Source organism: Schistocerca serialis, chromosome 1, assembly GCF_023864345.2.
Source record: "Schistocerca serialis cubense isolate TAMUIC-IGC-003099 chromosome 1, iqSchSeri2.2, whole genome shotgun sequence".
Lineage (NCBI taxonomy): Eukaryota > Metazoa > Arthropoda > Insecta > Orthoptera > Acrididae > Schistocerca > Schistocerca serialis.
The window spans coordinates 908,344,363-908,368,118 of NC_064638.1; the positions used below are offsets into that span (position 1 = coordinate 908,344,363).

Here is a 23,756-nt window from a genome sequence, read left to right on the forward strand (position 1 = left end):
CAGAAACATCTATGACCTTCCCCTAAATACTGTTCTTGTATGGCCAGCTAATTAGACACAGCAAAGCTAAAACAGAAGCAAGTGTGTTGGGATTCTTCTTGTTCATGCTGTATATTAACGACAAGACAATTCATTGACAGTAACATTTTCTGCAGCTTTGTGATCTATAACAAGAGAGCTACCTTAAGAATGCTGCGCACATATTTTGTCAAATATCAATAAGATCTGTAAGTGGCAAAAAACTGTACGTCCAGTAACATAAAATTACATATTCAGAAAACGGAAATACGGAAGCGTCCGATCCCGCCCGTCTACTTTGACCCGTGACGTCACAAATATGGTGGAAACGACCATAAACCACGATTCCAATATGGCACATATAAAGTCGTTACGTATACATTACGAGGACGAAAATACATTGAAAAACCAACACACACACATTCCACAAAAAGCCTAATGACACTAACGGGACAAGTGCGGGAAACGGGGTTTTTGGGTGGGGACAAACTAAATATAAATAAATTTAGACACCCACTTCCATACAAAACCAAGCAAAACGACGAAAAAAAGCGACATCACAAAACTCCCCAAATACCACTAAACACAATATCATCTGGAATCGGGCACTTCCCTTGACCTATATAACTCAACAGCAGCTCACGATCACATAAATTGGGATCGAACACTTCCCTTGACCTATATAGCTCAACAGCAGCTCCTGATCCCATAAATTAGGACACTTCCCTTGACCTATACAACACAAAAACATCTCCCGATACCAATACCAACATTCACAGCCACACATTGGGATCGAACACTTCCCTTGACCTGTTATCCTTACGACATCTCCACATATGCCATAACTTTAAGTAAGCCTCATTTCTTCACGACATACTGAACACTTCACGACTTCATCCAAAAATCCGAATAGTTGAAGAAATTTTATTAGAGATAAAGCACTGTCCCCCATCATAGCCGACAACCGAAAACTGTTGACCCTGTCAGTCATATCCATACCTACCAAAGACATAAAAAAAGCAATTTACCAAAATTCACACACAACGCCACACTCGCAAACTAAACCAAAAACCTCACCTAACACACCACCAGAGGACACCATCGATTGCATTAAAACGACACCTACAAACACACCACTCTCACAAATTAAATTCCGAGCCGTCGTGACGTCACACTCCACAACAGCCTTACGTCACGGGTCAAAGCCAACGGGTGGGATCGGACACTTCGGTCGGACCCAGAAAACTTACAAACATAGCATCCTATACCAAAATACCAGCAAATAGTATTCAGGAGATTAAATTTCCACAGAAACCCAAGACTGTTTGGTGCGAAGGAATTTGTCATGTTACAGAGTACCTATTAAATTAAACTTTAATATATTGTTCTGTATAGTCAGTCTGAGCAACAGAGACTGTAATAAAAATTGTTGCTTCTCTGCAAATAAGTTATACTTCTGAGAACCACAATCTCCTGGAGCACCACACCAAATGGCCAGTAAGTAGCCACTAAACAATGGAGTTCGGCCAGGCGGTGATGGTAACCATTACAGTTCCATTGACACAAATATTCGAGTGTAACACTTTGTAGGGATATGAAACAGAATGATCACATAGGTTCAGTCATGGGTAAAGCAGGTGGTAGACATTGGTTTCTTGGTAGAATACTGGGAAAGTGCAATCAGTCTACAAAGGAGACAGCTTACAAATCAGTCATGAAATTGGTTCTAGAATATTGTTCAAGTGTGTGGGACCCATACCAGACAGGACATTGAATGTACAGAGAGAAGGGCAGCACGAATGGGCACAGGTTTGTTCAATACGTGGGAGAATCTCACAGAGATACTGAAGAAACTGAACTAGAAGACTCTTGAAGATAGACATAAGGGGTGTGGCAAACCAGGGTATCTGCACCGGATGGCAAATTCAAAGGGTGCCAAATTCACATTCTTAAAGAAAGAAACCTTGTTTCACAAAGTGCCTAGTCTCCAGTGAATGTTGGTCTATCAATTATTCATATGATTTTGAAATGTATCCCTGTTGTTTTTTGAACACATTCTAAGTTGATTTCTGAATGAATCGTCAGTTAATTTTTTAATGCATGCATAGTGTGTCTGGGAGAGGAATCCCCATTGCATCAAGAAATAAAAAACTTTCTTGCAGACAAAAGGGGACAGAGATATACAAGCTGAGCCACTAAACCTGAACAGGTGAAGGCCAATAGCTGTTTGTTTATGGAGTCGATTGGGTGTGCAAATGATATGCGCTGTTATAATTATTATTGAAATCCATAGATTCAGACTACCTGGGTGGAAATAAATGACTAGCAAGAATAGCACGTAAGAAAGATTACATATTATCTTCTTGGTGTATCGAAGAAAATGAAATTTTGACAGAAAATTTTTGCCAGATCGCTACACTACAAAGTGCCAGTTGTACAGTCCCTAGTTACCAGCCACGTAAGTTCTATTCTCGGAGTAGGCGTGGAAAACGCATTATACGAACACATAACAACATCTAACCAGAGAATGAATGTGGGACAACTTAACCAGTGATTTTTGGCAAGGTTCGTAACGTTAACTGCAGAATAAGTTTTGATAGTGGCAGGAATAGTTGCAGAATTAATTATGATAAGATTGATTGTTTGAACGAGGAAGGAGTCACTGATGACCGTGCCACTAAAGCAGAGCTATTAAACACAGTTTTCAGAAACTCCTTCACCAAAGAAGATGAACTAAATATTCATGAAACCCAAACAACAACAACTGCCAAGATGAGAAACATAGAAGTAGACATCCTCAGTGTAGCAAAGCAGCTCAAATCACTTAATAAAGGCAACGCCTCCGGTCCAGATTGTATACCAGTCAGGTTCCTTTCAGAGTATGCTGATACAATAGCTCCATATTTAGCAATTACATACAACTGCTCACTCAAAGAAAGATCCATACCTAAAGACTGGAAAATTGTTCAAGTCACACCAATTCCCAGAAAGGGAAATAGGAGTAATCTGCTGAATTACAGGCCCATATCACTAACGTCGATTTGCAGTAGGGTTTTGGAACATGAATTACCTCCAAGAAAACAATTTACTTACATACAGTCAGCATGGATTCAGAAAATACTGTTCTTGTGAAATACAACTAGCTCTTTATACTCATGAAGTAATGACTGCTATCAACAGGGGATTTTTAATTGATACCATATTTTTAGATTTACAGAAGGCTTTCGACATCGTTCCTCACAAGTGTTTTCTAACCAAACTGTGTGCCTATGGAATATCGCCTCAGTTGTGTGACTAGATTCATGATTTCCTGTCAGAAAGGCCCGAGTTTGTAGTACTAGATGGAAAGTCAGAGTAAAACAGAAGTAATATCCGGTATCCAATACGGAAGTGTTATAGGCCCTCTATTGTTCCTGATCTATATTAACGGCATAGGAGACAATCTGAGTAGCCGTCTTAGATTGTTTGCAGATGATGCTGTCATTTACCATCTTGTAAAGTCATCAGATGACCAAAATGAATTGCAAAATGATTTAGATAAGATATGTGTATGGTGTGAAAAGTGGAAATTGACCCCGAATAAAGAAAAGTGCAAAGTTATTCACATGAGTACTAACAGAAATCCGCTAAAATTCAATTATGTGATAATTCACACAAATCTGATGGCCTTAAATTCAACTAAATACTTAGGGATTATAATTACAAATAATCTAAATTGGAATGATCACATCGATAATGTTATGGGTAGAGCAAACTAAAGACTGTGATTCATTGGCAGAACACTTAGAAGGTGCAACAGGCCTACTAAAGAGACTGCTTACACCATGTTAGTCCACCCTATTCTGGAGTATTGCTGTGTGATGTGGGATCCACATTGGGTGGGACTGACAGACAACATCAAAAAAGTCCAAAGAAGGGCAGTTTGTGTTGTATTACCATGAAATAGGGAGATAGTGTCACAGGCATGATACATGAACTGAAGTGGCAATCATTAAAACAAAGGTGTTTTTCATTGAGACAGATCCTGTCACGAAAATTCAATCACCAGTTTTCTCCTCCGATTGCAAAAACATTCTGTTGGCATCCACCTACATAGGGAGAAATGATCATCATGATAAAATAAGAGAAATCATGGCTCGCACACAAAAATGTAAGTGCTCATTTTTCCAGCATGCCGTTTGAGAGTGGAATGGTAGAGAGACAGCTTGAAGGTGGTTGATTGAACCCTCTGCCAAGCACTTTATTGTGGATAGAGTAATCATGCAGATGTAGATGGAACGGAGACATCACACAAATTAAATAGAAGAATTTGACGATTCCAAATTTAGATACAAATTTTTTACTACTACCACTACTACCACCACCACCACCACCACCACTTTTCAATATAACGCTTGAGAAACTGGAGAATTTGAATGAAATGTGAAACTATTTCTTAACATAAAACATTTTGCTTGTAGTAGGGCTAATAGGCATTTGATATTGGTACTTTGTGAATTACACTATGTCGTATTAGTTATGTAAGTGAGGCAGATAAAAATGACCATTTGTGCCAAAACAGTCTCACTTATTTGGCATGTGTTACAATTGCTGCAATGTTAGAAAGGCCTATTTCATTTTATCTACCACGCAGTGACAAGATGTAATCAAATCAAGAAACCACACCAATCTTGTGTACTATCCTTATTAACAGCTTTTCAGTATTAGACAATGACATTTTGATTTTTCACGTAGCAAAACATTTTCATAAACTTCGATGAGGTAATAGAGTCCTTTGTAGAAAGGAAAGCACACCGTGTAAAGTAGCAAGATGAAAAAGAAAAAAATCCTAGGACCTAAGGACTGAAGAAATATGTACTGACTTGCTTATCTCTTGTCTTTACTGGTTTTATGTCTCCTATATTTAATTTTACATCACAAAAAAGAGAAAGTTATTAGTTAATATGCAATGAAGAGTGCAAATTTTCTGAAGAGTTCTTACTCTCCCGGTCACAAATAACCCCACCCAGTGTTAATGATGAGGTTTTCTTTTTTTAAGGGGATAGGATGTCCAGCCAACTGGGAGAAGCACCACAGGATATTTTCATTTCCACTATCCCGGACATAGGTTTGATGGCTTCCATTACAAAATATACACATTTGAATTCCACAAAATGAAATACAGTGATGTGTGATAGAAGAACGCTGTGTGAAGAGGCATGCCACCACACTTTGGCACACTTAAGACCAAATAACACGTCTGACATTTCCTTGAACATATGTGTTTTATACATCAAACTCTTCAGAAAGATGTGAGCTACAAAATGAACATATTTTTGAAAAATGGATCTTTCTTTTTACTTTTTGACATCCTATCTCAAACGCTCACTTGGGAGGGGGTAGTATCAAAATTTCGCTCTGGCTCGGAAATACTGTAGATTATGGGCTGCTAGGAATATACTACATCCCCCTGCATATCATTCGCATAGGGATCGTAAGGATAAGATTAGAATAATTACTGCATGCACAGAGGCATTCAAACAGTCATTCTTCCCATGCTCCATATGTGAATGGAACAGAAAAATACCCTCACAACTGGTACAATGGGACGTACACTCTGCCGTGCACCTCGGGATGATTTGCAGAGTATCGATGTAGATGTAAATGTAGAAGGAACATCAGATTAGGATCAGAGAAGGCACAAATTACTTTGCTGCGGAGTTGTGCTACAACTGAATGTGTGATTCTTCATCAGTTAATTGGCTAGATCTCAAGGGAGATGGGGGCCAGACTGACTTGAGCAGCAGAACTTAGTTAAACTTTCAAGCTTTCCCTCTTTTTCCCTGCAAAGTTTCAGTTCTGTGCGGATTTTTCTATCTTGACTTTTGGAACAGAAGATGAAGTTCTTATCTATTGTCCACAGCCTGTTGCTCTCAGCCACCTGATGGCAGAATGCTGGTCTGTTTCATCTTGTGAGGGGGGCACCTCAGCATGTGTCCTATTTCCGGGAGATGCCATAGAGGATGAGATGCCTCCAGCTGCACCAATGAGATTCTTACCACCGATGCTGTGGATTTGGGGGCCGAAGGAGCAGATGTCCCCTCCTGCACTGACATCTGGCTAGGGCCAAGAGTTCCTGTTTGAGACAATGTCAAAGGGCCAAGTGTGGATATTGACACAATGTTTGCAGAATTTGATGTCATATTGACTGGATGTAGCCAGTCAAACTTTTTCTTGATAAGACTTCATATTCTTGGATCTTCTTCATCCACTTGAAAACTGAACATGTAGGTGAACAACAGGGCTGGTGTTCTGGACAGTTTATATGTGTAAGGAGTTGTTCATAAAGTTGTGGGGAGTTGTTCTGGACAGTTTATATGTGTAGCGAGTTGTTCATAAAGTCTGTCCTCATGAGTAGCACTTCTGAACATCTCATACGTAGCCTCATTAGTACAATGAGAGGATATGCGTCCAAATCTATGGCACCTAAAACGTCCAATAGGAGGATGAAAATAGTGTTTGATATCACACCCATAAATCCTGCCCTTCAGTTTCTTAGGTAAAACATTTCCAGCAAAGGCAAGAACAAAAGCTCCAGTGTCCACTCTATTATCCTTTGGTCCTATCTGGGTGTGACAAACAAAATGTAACCCATGCTGCTCTAGGTTGGGGTGGGGGGTCAAGTGACCCCTGACATAACTCCTTTTTCAGAATACTAATGTTCTTATAATCCCAAAGATACTTGTGTTTCATTTTGTTCTGGCCAACAACTGCTGCCTCAAACAATGATGTATGCAATTGTAATGTAACTTTTCCATTGTATTTCATATGCAGCTCTCGTTACCTGCCACATAAGTGAGTCGATTTTCTTTGCCTTTAATAGGTGTCTTCAATTAATGTCACATCAGTGCAGTCTCATTAGATAAAAGATTTTGCATTTCTGGAGGACTCAGATACTGAATCAGAAGTGGACTAGCAGAGTCAGATGATGATCATCTTATAAATTTATAAATTATAGAGTGCAGCAATCAATCGTCCTTTTTTTGCAGGTTTTATTTGGCAAATCCAGATTTTGGCTATCTATTTTCTAGTCTCGATATATGTCAGTTTCCTTTGTTCAAGCGTCAGTCACGTGCACGCACACATGCACACACAATGAATTCATACAGAACAGTTAATAATAAAATATATTTCTCAACTCTGGTAACAGCAATTGCATAACAGGTTTAGTCTATCTGTCCCTGTGCTGACTATAGTTATATGAACACAAACTAAATAATTTCCTCTGAAAATTAATCTTCTCTCTTGATGTACCATTAGAAGAACAGTTCCAAACTAACAGTCCTGAGTTAAATCTGTATGCAGGCTGTCTCTGTCCATATACCATAATTCTACTCACCGTTCTGTTTCTCCTGAAGACTAACACTGCCTGTCTATCTGTCAATCTTTCTATCTCACCTGATGACTTAGAGACTTGGAATGTTCTGCATGAACTCCATAGCAAGACTCAGACAGGCTTACAACTTCCAATGGACCATTTCTGCTCGTACACATTTACTTAAGCATGCATCTCTCTTCACTACAGGAGACGTGATTCTTGTGGGTAGAGTGACCGAGTTGAGTGCATTGATGTTCCTGCTACAGACGGGTGTCCAGGGTACTTCTGGTATCAACTGTCATAAACTTTTCTTGTGGGATATCTCAGTACACCACAGGGGCAAAGACTAGTATCACGTACCACTAACAGCTTCTTTTGTTACAAGATTGTATTTCCTCAGCTGAGTTTTGGTTGCATTATTGGAGGCTTAATTTTATCTCAGGGATAAAATGACAACAGAAATATGCAACAAATGTATCAGACCCCTTTTGTATGATGAGAAGTCATCATGAACTCAATGCATTCCTGCTGATAAGTCTGTTCTCATTTCTGAATATGGTACAAGTTTGCACAAATCTATCTCCAGTTTTATATGCCTGGTAAAAATAACACAGCTGATATTCTACACAAACTTGACGAGTACAGATTCAAATTTTTGGCAGCTGCAGTCGTGGATTCCAAATAATTTGCAATGCCTTTCCACACCTGGATCAGCAAAAACTCTACTCAAACAAACAGCCATTGGGAGAGTAAGTCATTCCTTGCCTCACTGAAAACATTTCTAAACCAAGGTGGAAATGTGACTGCAAACAAACTCCTAGGCATCCCTTCAGCTCACCAAGAAACTTCAACAGAAGAAGGGACAATGAACAAGATTCACTGGAATATCTTCAACTGCATCACAAAAAAGGGGAAACAGTGAAGAAGATGGATGTTGTGGAGATGCTCTTACATTGTACCAAACTGCACACTGCATTCTGAAGTAGCAGTGAGCAAAGAATGAAAGAAGAAACCTGGAATTGTTACCTTTTATAACACTACAAAGTATGGTGTGGACACTGTAGATCAAATCAATGAAACACTCAACCAAAGTTGCTTGCAGCAGATGGCCAATGCATCTCTCTTGTAACATCCTTGCCATGGCAATAACAAAATTGGATCATCTACATTCAAATAATTGAAAATAATCTGCAGATAAAGCATTTGTTCCACAGCTGGTAAATGAACTAACAAATGGAGAACAACAAAAAGAGTGAGGCACGAGCAAGGATGCTAATCCAATGAAGAAGTTTCTATAGGACCTAACAAATTGAAAAAACGAAAAATGTTTCAAATTGTATAAGCAAAGTGTCCTATGATATCTGAGAGAAATGCAAAAAGCTGTATGCAGAAAACATAGATGGAAAGTACCTGCCTATGCCCAACATTAAACATAGAAGAAAAGCAACTATGCTCAACATTAAATTTCACTGTTTCAAAACAATGAAATAAATGAAAAACTGTTAGGAACTTCATAAATTGGTCACATTTAGCTGAATGGAAAATATATTGGTCCAACTTCATTCATGTTGTGGATCGATAATGCATAGCTGTCTCATTAGGGGTCAAAGGACCCTTCCTAATGTTTTAGGAGTGTTACCGTTTCCACTGTTCTAATGTTAATTAAGATCAAATCAAAGGTACTAAGCTTCAATATTAATGTAAACTACCGCATTTAACTAGCTATGGATGGTTCAAATGACTCTATGTACTATGGGACTTAACATCTGAGGTCATCAGTCCCCTAGACTTAGAACTACTTAAACCTAAGTAACCTACGGACATCACACACATCCATGCCCGAGGCAGGATTCGAACCTGCGACCAAAGCAGCAGCGCGGTTCTGGACTGAAACGCCTAGAACTGCTCGGCCACATCGGGCAGCCTAGCTATGGAACTTCAGATTCTTATTACCGTACGAAAACTTACAAGTTTACTAGTGTAGCCCACAACTTGTCTGTAATATGTGACTTATTATAGAAGACAGAGTGCCAAACTGACCAATTACGCATGTAGGCCTACAAGAATTAGAGAGTCTGTGCTTGATTATGTTAAAAACTGGTGGAGTATACAAACATAACTTATACGAAAATGAACATTAAAAGAATTCCACACTATTTCCTGAATTCCTCACCCCATCCGCCAAAATTAACATGAACCTGACACCCCCAATGAAACTGCACATGCTGTTGTCATTCAACGATACAAAAACTTAATGTTATAAATCCAGCAGAATGAAAATAGTTACAGCTAATCAATCGAGTCACTTTTCAGCGTTTGTCAACATCAGCTTACGCCTTTATCCACAGAGCCATTCGTTACATTATAAAGAATCACGAACAATACTTACTTGCTTCAGAAGAGCGTTGCAGATCAGTTGCAATTTATCTACTGTTATATCTATTGGAAGGTCCAACAGATTTCCCAGAACCTCTCCGGTTTCAGACTTAAATCTGGTTAAAATCATACGTGTCTCACATTTTGGCTCCATTTGTATTTAAAAAAGTTTACAAATTACACTTAACAATATTACAAATCGGTTTGCAATGATACTGTCACAAACTAACTTATTTCTCAAACTTGTGAAATTATCCTGCCGACAGAAGTTGCGTCACGAGTGTCATCCCGCACCCATCTCCACATGCAAAACAAAGCGACACACGTGCTTCTGTTGACAACACATTACCAAAGTACATAACTGTAAAGCTACTACTGGACTTCTCTACTACCCAGCGAGGTTCAAACCTCATTGCAACATGGAAGTACCACGCAAATCGGGGGACTACTGAAGAAGGGTGGTTCGTTTGAGAAGTTGCCAGCGGGTTCGTGCGCATGAGCAGAGCTGAATTCGCGTATGAGCAGTGCCTTCTCCCGCTTCTAGCTACTTGAAGTGTGGCTGTTTGCTGTATGAGCAGTAGCAGCAAGTAGCCAGATGCTACCCCAAGCTGCCAGATTCGTGCATGCACAGAGCAAGCTGAGCAATAGTGGTGAGGGAGGGAGGTGTCCTTCTTCACGTGACCCATATGTATATGTTTCGTGATATTGCTGGTCTCTTCGTTTACAGCTCCCACGTCAAATGAAAACAAAACAGATTGTGGCCGGGAGCCATCAAGTTAATTAATATATATTCTCATAAACATGAAAGGCCAAAATAAGTTAGTAGTGTCAATTTTCTGATTTTATATTATATCCACATTATTAGCAATCACCCATTAATGTCTTATTGAATTGAAATAAATGAAATTTTATTGTCGTTTAGCTATTACAGCAATTGACAAAGTCAAGTTACATATATACAAGGTAGATAGCATATGTACATGGGTTGAAGATCAATATGTCACTATATATATATATATATATATATATATATATATATATATATAGAGAGAGAGAGAGAGAGAGAGAGAGAGAGAGAGGGAAACATTCCACGTGGGAAAAATATATCTAAAAACAAAGATGATGTGACTTACCAAACGAAAGCGCTGGCAGGTCCATAGACACACAAACAAACACAAACATACACACAAAATTCAAGCTTTCGCAACAAACTGTTGCCTCATCAGGAAGGAGGGAAAGACGAAAGGATGTGGGTTTTAAGGGAGAGGGTAAAGAGTCATTCCAATCCCGGGAGACTTACCTTAGGGGCAAAAAAGGACGGGTATACACTCGCACACACACGCATATCCATCCACACATATACAGACACAAGCAGACATCTTCATACCCATCACTTCATAACTGTTCAGTGACTCGGATAATCTGTAGTAAGGTATGTCAATATGGTTACTATTTCTGGTTCCATGAGAGTGTACATCTCTTCTACGTTGGTATTCTGATAAGTTGCTCTTTATATGCACTAGGGCAACGTAAATATACTTGTTTATAACAGTTAATATTTTTAAGTTGATAAACAGTGATTTGCAGTGAGTCAGTTTATCACTGTTTGTGATAATTCGAATTACTTTCTTCTGAAGTACCGAAATGTCCTGAAGGTGTGAGCTATTGCCCCATATTAAAAGCCCATAAGATATAATGCTTTGAAAAAAAGCAAAGTAGGCCGATCTTACATAGGCTGCAGGTACACGGTTTTTTAGATTCCTTAACAAATACACCACTCTAGACAGCCTTGCACTAATGTATTTAGTATACAACTGAGTAAATTAGCTTACCACGCCTATTTTCATTCTCTGCTTTCGTATGGCATCATATTCTGGGGTAACTCATCATTGAGTAAAAGAGTGTTCATTGAACAAAAGCATGTAATCAGAATAATTACTGGAGCTCATCCAAGATCATCCTGCAGACACTTATTTAAAGAACTAGAAATCTTCACTGGAGCCTCGCAATATATATATATATATTCACTTATGAAATTTGTTATTAACAATCTGAACGAATAATTCAAAAGTAATAACAGTGTACATGGCTACAACACTAGCAGAAAGGATGATCTTCCCTACTCAAGGTTAAATCTAACTTTGGAGCAGAAGGGGGTAAATTATGCTGCCACAAAAGTCTTTGGTCACTTACCTAATAGCATCAAAAGTCTGACAGATAGCCATATAGCATTTAAAAGGAAATTAAAACAATTTCTAAATGGCAACTCCTTCTACTCATTAGATGAATTTTTGGATATAGTAAGTGGGTAATATCCCAACCCCACAAAAAACTAAAAAGAAATAAATTAAAATAATAAAAAAAATTTAAAATATTGAGTGTCATGTAATATTTTGTCTAATGTAATATCTTGTATAGACACCTTTTATTAACCTGACACATTCCACATCATTACGAAGTGTCATATTCATGATCTAAGGAACATGTACTAATCTAATCTCATCTATGTGGCTCCCAAGTCAATTTACTATCTATAACAATACCTAAGAAATTAACACTATCCATGAAGTCTTCTACTGGCAGATCTCTTAAACTAATCACAATCTTTTGAGTTTTACTCTCATTGAGCAGAAACCCATTAGCTCGAAACCAGACTGATGCCTGTGATATTTTGTCATTTGCCACAGTTCGGAGCATGTCCATGTCTGAGCTGATATTGGAAAAAAGTTGTATCATCTGCATAGAGAATGGAGTGAGTATTTATGTAAGATGGTAGATCATTTGTCATTAGGATAAATAGCAGAGGTCCTAATACTGAGCCTTGTGCCACACTGCATTTAACTTCAGTTAGCTGTGATCTCTGTTTACCAATACAAACAATTTGTTTACAGTTGCTAAGGAAAGATTCGAAAATGTTGTCAACTTCACTGTTTGTGATTCCTTAATAAACTAGTTTGCTGAGGAGTGAAATATGCTCCACATAATCGAAGGCTTTGCTAAGAGGTAGCCTGAGCAAAATTTTTTCTTTCATAAGCATTAAGCACTTTTTTAATCAGGGAGTCAATGGCATAGGCTGTGGATTTGCTCTTCCTAAAGACAAATTGTACCGCAGTAATAATGTTATTACATGTCAGATAATCACACAACTGGGAGTTGATGATGGATTCCGAAACTTCAGATAAAATAGGTGTCAGAGATATTGGGCGATAGCTAGATGGGAAGTTTTTGTCTCCTTTCTTGTAAATGGGCACTACCCTGGATAATTTTAATACATCTGGGAATACTCCTTCAATTAGACATCTGTTTATACATTTAGTAAGAGCATATACTATGTGACCAATTATGTTTTTTAAACATATTACAAGAAATACGGTATATGTCTTCACTATCAGAGGACCTAAAATTATTTACAATAGTTAAAACAGCATCTGGTGTGACATCTGTTAAAAGGAATTTATCTTTCAGGGTGTAGTCTACATTATGATATTTAATGAGATCAATTACAGTTTCTTGCGGCTTCCCAATGCTTTCCCTAATTTGGTTAACAGATTTTATACAGTAGTTATTAGATTCATCTGCTGAAATTTTTACCTCAGCTTTCTGCTTGCTTTTGGCCACTGAATTTATTATAGTCCATGCTTTTTTGCATTTATTTCTTGATGACTCAATGTTGACTAGGATATGTTGTTTTTTGGCCTCATTTAAGGCATACTTATATTCCTTTTGTGCTCTTGAGTACCGTTGTTTAGCTGTATCAGTTTTCTGAAGTCTGTAAGAATCTCTATACAACAACAACCTCTTTCTCATATTGGTTAGTTGAGCTGTATACCATGGATTCTTGTCCCTATGTCTATTACTGTTACTTTTAGGGTTAACTTTACATTTGTATTGAGGGCAGTTGGTCTCGAATATATTTAAGAAAGAATGAAAAAATCTATTGAACAATGTATTGGCAGATCTCTGAGAATTATTGTTAAACATTTGTGATAAGTCATAATTACTGAGTGAGACCATGAAATTAGACAATTTTTCTTTCGTTATTGGTCTTGTGATGACTATTTTAAGCTCTTTAAACTCCTTATAATCCATATTAGGCCTGTCTGTACCTATTTTTACCCAAACTGAGTCATGGTCCAAGAAATCGAAGACAGCTACATCTGAAGACAGTAACTCTAATTGACATTTGCAAGTGTATTGTCGAGACAAGCGGACTGTCTTGTGGGTTTGCAGTTCGTAAAAACGAAGTTGAATTATCGTAACAGGTTTTTAAATTCATTTACGGTGTGCACGTCTTTGTTTACATCAAATGTGACATTGATGTTACCACCAATCACTATACCATATTTCTTCCACTGAGGACTAACAAAGAAATTAAGTAAAGTCTCAAGTTTTTCTAAAAATATTAGTGGACTTCCGTCTGGTGATCTATAAAGAGATACAGTAGCAATTTTTAAATGATCCAGATATAATACACCTGTGGCTTCAAAATGTATCTCACTGCACAGAAATCCTAGATCTAGTTCATTACTACAATTTATTAATCCTTTCTTAATGTAAATTGAAGCTATTTCCGTCAGTTTTGTAGAGAAATTTGCTCCTATTAATTTTTTCCGCTGAGGCAGTTAGTTTATTTGAAACGAAGTGTTTCATTCCGTACTATTGGCTACTTTCAACTACGTTCAATTTTAAGTGCAAATTTCCTTTTTCTGGGATGAATGACATAATAAAGAAACAAACATGAGAATACAGTACCCGACCTCCAAGAAAATTAGTATCACAAAAACCACACAGAAAAGCTGAATATCAGGAACTTCAGAGTGCTGCTGTTGGAGGAGCCTAGGTATTGAAGGCAAATGGAAGGAAATAGCCCAAGACAGGGACAGATGGTGAGAATACGTTGCTGTGGCAATGGACTGCCGAGTTGGGTATGACCTGTGAGTGAGTGTGAGTGTGTGTGTGTCGGAGTAGTCTCTGATGTCCTGTTCCTTTTATGATTTTGTAAGATCTCTTAATGCTATATACTTAGGGACATGCATAAACATTGACTTGAAGCTGACTAAGTAGGCAAATTTGGTCAGTAGTTTTAAACTAAATATTTTGTTTCAAATATATTGACAGCTGTAGCAGAATTTTACAAATCTGCCTTCTGTGGAACAGTGTTTTTCGATCACAAGGCACTTGTCTAGTACTTCCTCTAGGCCTGATGTTATTTCTTAATATGTGTTTGCATCTTAAATTTATAGAATGCCATTCTATGCTAAATTGTAGACTGGCAGCATACCGTGTTTTATCGTGTTAACTCCCCACATGGCTTTATATTTATTCCTAGAGTAGAATATAAACTGTCAGTTGTACAGATTCTTTGCCTCACAGACAACCTTATTAATTTTTTACTGATTTTGAAATAGTCCTAAAATTTATTCTCCTTTATTCTGGTGTAAGCTACAGAAGAAACTGTTTTTTTTTTTTTTGGCAAGAAATTTGTATTCCATCTTACTAGCTTTTTGCAGTGCTGTGTAGATGTAATCCTGATTGGAAATGCTACATAAGAATATTGCACAGTACGAATTAAAAAAAAAAAATTGTCAAAGTCACCACATAGCAAAATGGTATGATACTTTGAGCTGCGGAGTCTAGTTTTGAAATGAATAATACGCGAAGAACTGCTTCCTTATTTGCATTCCTTATCTGGGTAGAATTGATAAAACAATTGCTCCAGGTACAACTCCCTACAACTGATCATGAGTGAGAAATGTGGGAGCTGTTATAGGGTAGTGAGTAGAGGGATTTGTTGCCAATCTTGTAGGAAATATTTTCACTGGGCACTGGGGGGGGGGGGGGGGGGTGCAGTGGAGAGAATGTTGGGAGAACAGAAGAGGCTCTCTCCTGGAACTGCAGAGTATGCCGTAGGAACATTTTAATTGGGGAACAGGAAAGGAAAATCTGTGCCCTTCAGGCACAGGAGGGTGGTTGGGAACTGGCAGTTGGTAAGAGGATACGCAGGAAGAGGACGTGATCTGACAGTTTTATCATCAACGCCAAAAACAGGTATCTACCACTACCAGAGTTAAGTGGAGAAGAGCCTCAGGTAGAACGAGGAGCAGGAAATGTGCAGCACACTTAAACTGAGGCCAAGAAGCCTAGGAATTTACAAAGTGTTAGGAAGAAGAAAGTGCTGCTGCTAGGTGGTAGCCATGGGCGAGGTGTAGGATCTCAGTGACAGGAAAGTTTAGGGGCAGCGTAATGGTCCACCAGTATCTTCAAGCCAAATGCAGGGCTAAGTCATGTTATAGACGACCTAGGGCCTTTGTGTATTGGTAGTGGGTGGGGTGGGAAACAGTTTGGACAGGGATGGCGCATATGACATAGGTGGTGAATTGGACAAGATAGCTTTCCTGACTCATGGCACCAACATACACTTTGTTGAGCTGCTCCGGCGTCATGATTGACCACACCTTGGTGTAGCTGTGAGGTGAATCAGTGTTAGGTTAGGGATAGCTCTGAGGATAGCCAACTTTGCTCTTGTTTTTTCTCTGATGACTGTCAGGACTGTCACCAGAAGGGGTGCACTAGGCATGGCCTACACCTAAACAGAACTCGGAAGGGAAGATTGGTACAGCTCATTCATGAAAGTATAGGTGGTGGGTCTCGGGCCACACATGGTCAAATACCTGTTGTCATAGGTAGGTTCAAATGGCTCTGAGCACTATGGGACATAACATCTGAGGTCATCAGTCCCCTAGAACTTAGAACTACTTAAACCTAACTAACCTAAGGACATCACACACATCCATATAGGATTCTAACCTGCAACCATAGCGGTCACGCAGTTCCAGACTGAAGCGCCTAGAAACGCTCGGCTACCCTGGCCAGCTCATAGATAGGAAAGGTAGGTCTTTTTTAGGATAAATCCAGACAACAGGTTTCCCTGCCTAAAGAGTACCTCCAGCAGTTTAAAAAATACTAAAACAATCACTCACAAGACAGATTTTAACACTTTAAATATCACACGTACCAGATGTCACAAAGAAAAACAAACCATTGGAAAGAGTAGCATGGGGCATTTCACAGACTTAACAATCCTCCATCAAAACATGCAGTCATTAAAAAATGAAATACAGCTATTAGAAGTTGAGTTCCAGTCTTTGAATTGCACAGTACTTTGTATTACTGAGCACTGGTGTAGAGACACAGAAATCCAACGTGTAGTATTATCGCTGTATGAAAGGGCAAACTCTTGCTGCAGAACTACATCAAGGGGTGGAGGGTCATGCATTTATATCAGAAAAGGAACACAGTTCAAATCAAGACATGATCTCAGTACAATAAGTGAAGACAAACACTTTGAAATATCAGCTATTGAATTAACAGGGCTTGATATCACCAAGAAATTAACCATTTTGTGTGTACAGATCTCCCAATGGTAATGTGGACACTTTTTTCAATAAATTACTAGAAGTTCTCGGTAAAGTCTCAAGTACAAATGTCAACATAATTCTGTTTGGGGACATTTACATCAACACTAAGATCATAAATTAATCCAGCAGCACCTTCATAATCATCCTTCAAAGTTTTGGCATGTCCCTATTGGTCAATAGTGTAACAAGGGTTACTACAATGACTGCATCAGTAATTGACCATGTGGCCACAAATATGTACAGGGAAAAATGTGGTGTAGCTGTAAAAGATCTCTATCAGACCATCTCTGCAAAAAACAACAGTAAAACCAGGCATTGAATCATTCCCTAAACTATAAGCCCACAAACGACATCTAACAGAAATCAAAATAAAAGATTTTTTTAAAAGAACTAGAAAAACAGAGCTAGGATGAAGTGTATAAGGAAACCAATGCGAATATGAAATTCTCCACATTGTTTAAATTGAACTTTGAAAATGCATTTCCAAAAGCGTGCTTGTCTGTATCAACATCTCACAAAAACAGATGGATAACAGCACCTATTAAGAAGTCCTCCCAAACATTTAAACACCTCAGTTCCATGAAAGATATTTGCAATGATCCAGAATTCTTAAATTTCTATCACTGACACAAAACGATGTATAGGAAGGTGCTGATTGCTGCAAAAAAGTCATTTAATGACAAAAAATATGTAATGCAGAGAATAAAAGCAAAGCAGTCTGGGATGTTATAAAAAAGGTAACGGGGAGAGGCAAACAGTCTCAGAATAACATACTGGTAATGGAGGGGGATAAGGTAATAAATGATCCACAACACTTAGCAAACTGTGTAAGTATTGCAGGGAGGTTACAGCAAAAATTCCCCAAAACAAATATAACACCTGTAAATAATGTTGCACTACATATAACTATGTTACTTCCAACCACAGAGAATAAAGTCGATAAAACTGTTCAAAAACTAAAAAATAAAGTCAGTAGGCTTACATGAAGTACGAATGTGTGTACTGAAACAATGCATAGGGATTATACAAGGCCCCTTAACAAATACAATAAACGAATCCTTCACGTCAGGGACATTTCCAGAGCAGTTAAAACAGGCAAGAGTTGTACCTTTGCTTGTAATGCAGAAGACATAGAAAATAACTGGCCCATTACCCTGCTTTCAGCATTCTCAAAAATAACATTGGTAATTACTGCACAAACAGCTCTGTCCATGACTGTGCAACAAGAGATAGACTCAACTTACATTTACCAAGAAAAAATAAACACAAAACTCAAAACAGCATTTTCTATCGAGGAATAAAACTGTACAACAAATTAACAAAAGAGAATAAGAAATTGCAAAAATATACTTGTTTAAAAAGGCAGCTAAAATGTACCTGTTATGCAATACATTTTATACATTGAAGGATTACTTAGATGAAGTAGAGTAGGGGTTTGATAAAAAAATGCTGTACAAATAAATACTAATAATAATAATGATTATAAAATATTCAACATTCCACATAACACCTTCACTTTATGTTTTTTTCCTTCTTGTTTCTTTTCTAGAAATACTTACCCCCAAGCTATGCATAGCACAATACTAACACCTCTTCCTCTTTCTCAGCTCAACATCTCACTCATTATGGAGGGATGCTGACTCAGTTTTTCAGAATAGCAAATGGGAAGTTGTGGTACAGAAAATGGCCCAGAGATCACCAGTGTGTGTGTGTGTGTGTGTGTGTGTGTGTGTGTGTGTGCAGTGAGTGAAGTGTTATGAAACAATGTGTGTATAGTGTGTGATAACATGAACTGGTAAGTAAACGTTTGCTGAAAATTTATTCATTCTGTACAAATGAGTAAACAAACAAGTGAACAAAAATGAAATCAGATCGCAATTAGCCAGTCATCACAATAACTCAGATATGAGTGAATGGCGTGGCATTACATTATTTGATAAGTTATTTGTAAAAAAAGAATTGTACACCAGGAGTAAATCTAATGATTATGTCTAACTAGAAGTCTGTAAATATATGTGTATACGAATTAGCTTATTTTAAATTGGTCTAAAATTGTAAATACTTTGACATGTCCAATATCCTTGAAAAAAGAGATCTACAGATGTATAATGCTACTACTTCTGCTACTACTACTACTACTACTACTACTACTACTATTACTACTACATAGCTTGAGTATGTGGGTCTCGGAAATTGTAACATATTTGGAAACAGACAGCAAATATTTATACCAAGTAAGGAATGGAAGAAATTGCCCTAAACTCGATTCCCCTCCCTAAATCAGGCTCCCTGGTTTCTTGGTTCGACATTCTCATGAACTGTAGTGGGATGAAGTGTAAATACTACCATAGGCTTCTACCACTCTACAGCAGGATGCAGAAATCACCTGCTTCCCTTGTTACCTACCAGTTCGCCATTATATGTTATGTCTATGGAAAAAGTTTTACATTGTCCCATGTTTCTCCTAGATATTAGTAGACAAATATTTCAACATATATGTGGTCTTGAATAGTAAAGTTAAGTTTATTGGTTATGATTAAACCGTGTGATTTAGGCGTTTGGTTCAAAATTTATTCTATAGTGGCAGCCATGCTGCAGAAATGGGTGAACGGACCAAAGCCGCTAGCCAAAGCTAGATGCCTCCACTGGTGTGCATATCTACCAATATACCAAATTATGGCAACGTGTGGCGCACACGGGCGCGGGCATGGGTTTTTCGAGAGTCTATAACTTCAATCTGCAGACCATGTGGGTCAAGCTTAACACAGGCTCCCCACAGAGCGTACAGGAGTTTGACACGATCCATCCATTTCCGCTTTCGCTTCCATGACGCTCCACTATCGCCAAAAAGGTTCGTTTCATTCCAGACACATGTCCATTGTTCTCCTCTGCTCATGTAGTCAAATGAGGCGCTCTTCACCATGAGTCTTCACCCTCTGGGATCGGTGTGTGAGTGGAACTGTTAAGAAACCTAGTTATTGTGATGACTAGCTAATTGCGATCTGATTTCATTTTTGTTCACTTGTTTGTTTACTCATTTGTACAGAATGAATAAGTTTTCAGCAAACGTATACTTACCAGTTCATGTTATCACACCATCACCATAGCCTACATCCTGAACAAAGTGCATGGGTGTGATAGTAAAGTCGGTTCACTGCACGACTGATGTGTTGGCACTGATACCCAGACATCTCCAGTTCATTGGGCTTGCAATGTGATTACAAGTCTACATGTGTGATGATGAAATTTCATTGGTGTGAGTGATGTGCAATTGTGAGTGATCTAACTCTTATGTCCTCGCATACAAAAAGTGATTTGTTTTAAACTGATTATCGAGAACTAGCTGCTAAAGCAAGATGACAACTTTGGAAGAATTGCCAAAGACAATAGACCGTAGACAAAAGACAATAGATGAGCCGTTAGTGCGCATCCAGGGGCTGGAGAGCAAGCTGCCGGCACTCTCCGCAATTACAGTCTCCGCTCACCTGCAACAAGCTGAGGAAAACATCCATTCACAAGACACAGCCACAGCGACGCCTACCATTATTATGGGAGTGGCAGCAAGTACAGGAAGGGTGTTGGTTAAGCTGCTGCCCTTTTGGCCCTGTGATCCAATCATGTGGTTCAGCTGAATGGAAGCAGTTTTCCTGAGCAACAACATCACCTGCGACTTCATCATGTTTGGACATGTCATGAGCCACCTACACCAAGTCTACGCAGCCGAAGTGTGGGACGCAATCTCTGCCCCACCAATGCATTCTTCGTATGAGAAATTAAAAGAGGAGTTAATCTGGCGAATTTCATTTTCACAGGAACTTGGGTGCATCAGTTACTGTGCCAAGAGCAGTGCAGGTCACCTCAGTTCCTGCGCCATCTGCGGAGCCTTGCACAGTCTGACATGGTCCTGGTGTCACTGTTGCATGCTGATTGGATGCACAGCCTCCCAGCCCAAGTATAAGTGATCATTGACGCCTAAACTCAAATGCAGCTGGACGCCATCGTGAACTTGACTAATCGGGTGCATAATACACTGTCAATGGCGCCCAGAAAGTTAAGTGATTTAGACAGGAATATAATTTAGTTTAACGCTGACAACAAATTAAATACGTGCATTAGTGTATCGTTTAGTCTTGCCGTTAAAGGTTTGACTTTTATTTGCGTATTTTTTCAGAAAACACGAAAAGATCGTAACTTCGCGAAGTCGTGCTTAGGCTTAAATTTTGTAAACGTGTTTGTTTCTTGTTTCAAGGTAATTTAACTAGTTTCTCGGTAACAAATAAGTAAACTACCGTAAATAGCGTATAACTTCATTGTTTTAATACAGATTTCAGAAAAACAGCGTAACTTTATATCAGAAACTTGCCTATATACATTTGTTTATAGGCCTATCCTCGTAACGTTTTTGGAGAATCAAAGTTAAAGTATCTCGTTTAATTGCCCTTTTTTCATTCCATCGAGTGAAATATATAATAAATAGCGTATACCTTCGTTGTTTTAATACAGATCTCAGAAACCCAGCGGAATTTTAAATCAGAAACTTGCTTATATACATTTGTGAATAGGCTTAATTCTTGTAACGTCTTTTTTGATTTTCGGTAATTTAATTGATTTATTCTAGCTAAAGTATTATTTTTGCCATGAGTGAGAAGTGCCTGACTTGCCGTAGAATTGTTAGTTCCGGGGTTTGGTGTGATGGATGCAGTAGTTTTTTTCACTGGGGGGACTGCAGTGGCGTGGGTGTTGGGAAAGTGGATCAGGCTCATCAGTGGTTATATAGGATTTGCAGCAGAGATAGGAAGATAGTGGAACAGGAGGGGAAAATTGCGGTCCTTCAGGCTGAGCTAGATCAGGCTAGGGAAGATTTGGACAGGTTAAGGAGGGAGAAGGGCAAAGAGAGGTGGGAAGTGGCAACAGGTAGCAGAAGGAACAGGCCTAGAACTAAGTCTGACAGTTTTGTGGTGAATGTCAAAAATAAGTTTGACCTGTTGCTTCAGTTAGAAACTGATGAGCCTCAAGCAGAGGTAGGTGTAGACAGGACACAACAAACTTTCAATAGGAAATTGAAAAAGAATGTAGGAAAGTCATCGAAAAGGAAGAAAGTTTTGTTGTTAGGCAGTTCTCATGCCAGAGGTGTAGGCCAACTTCTGCAGGAGGAATTAGGACCAGAATACCAGGTCACAAATTTTTTCAAACCAAGTGCTAGTCTGGATCAGGTGACAGAGGATTTAGGTTCACTCTGTAAAGGATTTACCAGGGAAGACACCGTGGTTATTGTGGGAGGGCCAGGGAACAGCATCGACAGAGATCCTAGGTACAGTATAGAGTGTGACCTGGTAAAGATTGCGTCGGCATCGAGACACACCAATGTTGAATTTGTATCTGTCCTGAGACGCCATGACCGGCCTCATTTGAACTCTTCTGTTGGGAGAGTTAATTTGGAGTTGGAACGGCTGCTTGTGTCGGGTGCGGGGGCTCATATTGGTGTGGTTCCTGTTGATTATCTCAGTAGGTGGGACTATACCAGGCACGGCCTACATCTCAACAGGAAAGGGAAGGGGAAATTGGCTGGGGTAATAGCAGGAAATTTAAGGGGGGGAAGCACTGCCATGAATGGTAAAATACCAGTGGTTACAGGTGTTGGAGCAGCACCTTTTTTAGGATAGGTAAGACAGAAAGATGTCAAGTTCTACGAGAGGTCAGGATTGAAACAAATCTTCAGTTTAGGAAAGAAATTCAACAGCACAATTCTAGCACATTGGATCACCAATCACAGCTATCAATTATAAATTTTCATCAATCACCAGAAATTTTATCTCCACCAAGTTGTATCTCAGTCCTATGTAATTGCATTGATGAACTAAAGTCACCCAACCCAATTGACATAATCTGCCTCTCTGAACACCATGTGACCACTGGTATAGGAACTAGGCCTAAGCACAATGAGAAACTCAGACAGGAGAGTACTGCAAATGTTAGAATAAGGAAAGGTTCTCATAAAAGTATAGTTAAAAATAATGTAAGTATATTTCATCAAAATATTGGGAGTTTAAAGAATAAAGTAGATGAGCTTCTGGTTTGTTTGGAAGATTTAGAAGCTGAGAATGAAATAGATATACTATGCCTGTCTGAGCATCACATTGTTACTGATATGGATAAGGTAAATGTAAGTGGTTATAAGCTCTCTGCACATGTAATGAGAGAAAATATGGAGAAAGGAGGAGTTGCCATATATGTCAAAAGTTATCATTGTGCAAAAAGTATAGAAACAAAAAAGTTTTGTGTAGAGAAACATATAGAAGCATGTGCCTGTGAGCTTAAATTAAATAAAGGCACATTTATAATTGTAACTGTATATAGGTCCCCATCAGGAAATTTTCATCTATTTCTGAAAAATTTGGACTCCTTGTGGTGCTATCTGTCAGACAGGGGGAAGCAAATTATTATTTGTGGGGACTTCAATGTAGATTCTCTGAAAGAGGGTAATAGGAAAAATGACCTTGAAGTATTACTCGGTTCTTTCAATTTGACACCCGTTATTGATTTTCCTACTCGGGTGGTAAAGGATAGCAGCTCACTGATAGATAACT

General features: G+C 38.7%; 1 protein-coding gene across 1 annotated transcript in view; it reads right to left on the reverse strand.

Annotated features, from left to right (window-relative positions):
• The window catches only part of LOC126412049 (notchless protein homolog 1), an 85,704-nt gene extending 75,596 nt beyond the window's left edge, over positions 1 to 10,108 (reverse strand). The window contains exon 1 of the mRNA XM_050081431.1: positions 9,765 to 10,108. Coding sequence (XP_049937388.1) covers positions 9,765 to 9,905 — 141 coding nt within the window. The 5' untranslated portion in view covers positions 9,906 to 10,108. The remainder of the gene's footprint in view (positions 1 to 9,764) is intronic.
• Positions 10,109 to 23,756: the final 13,648 nt, after the last annotated feature.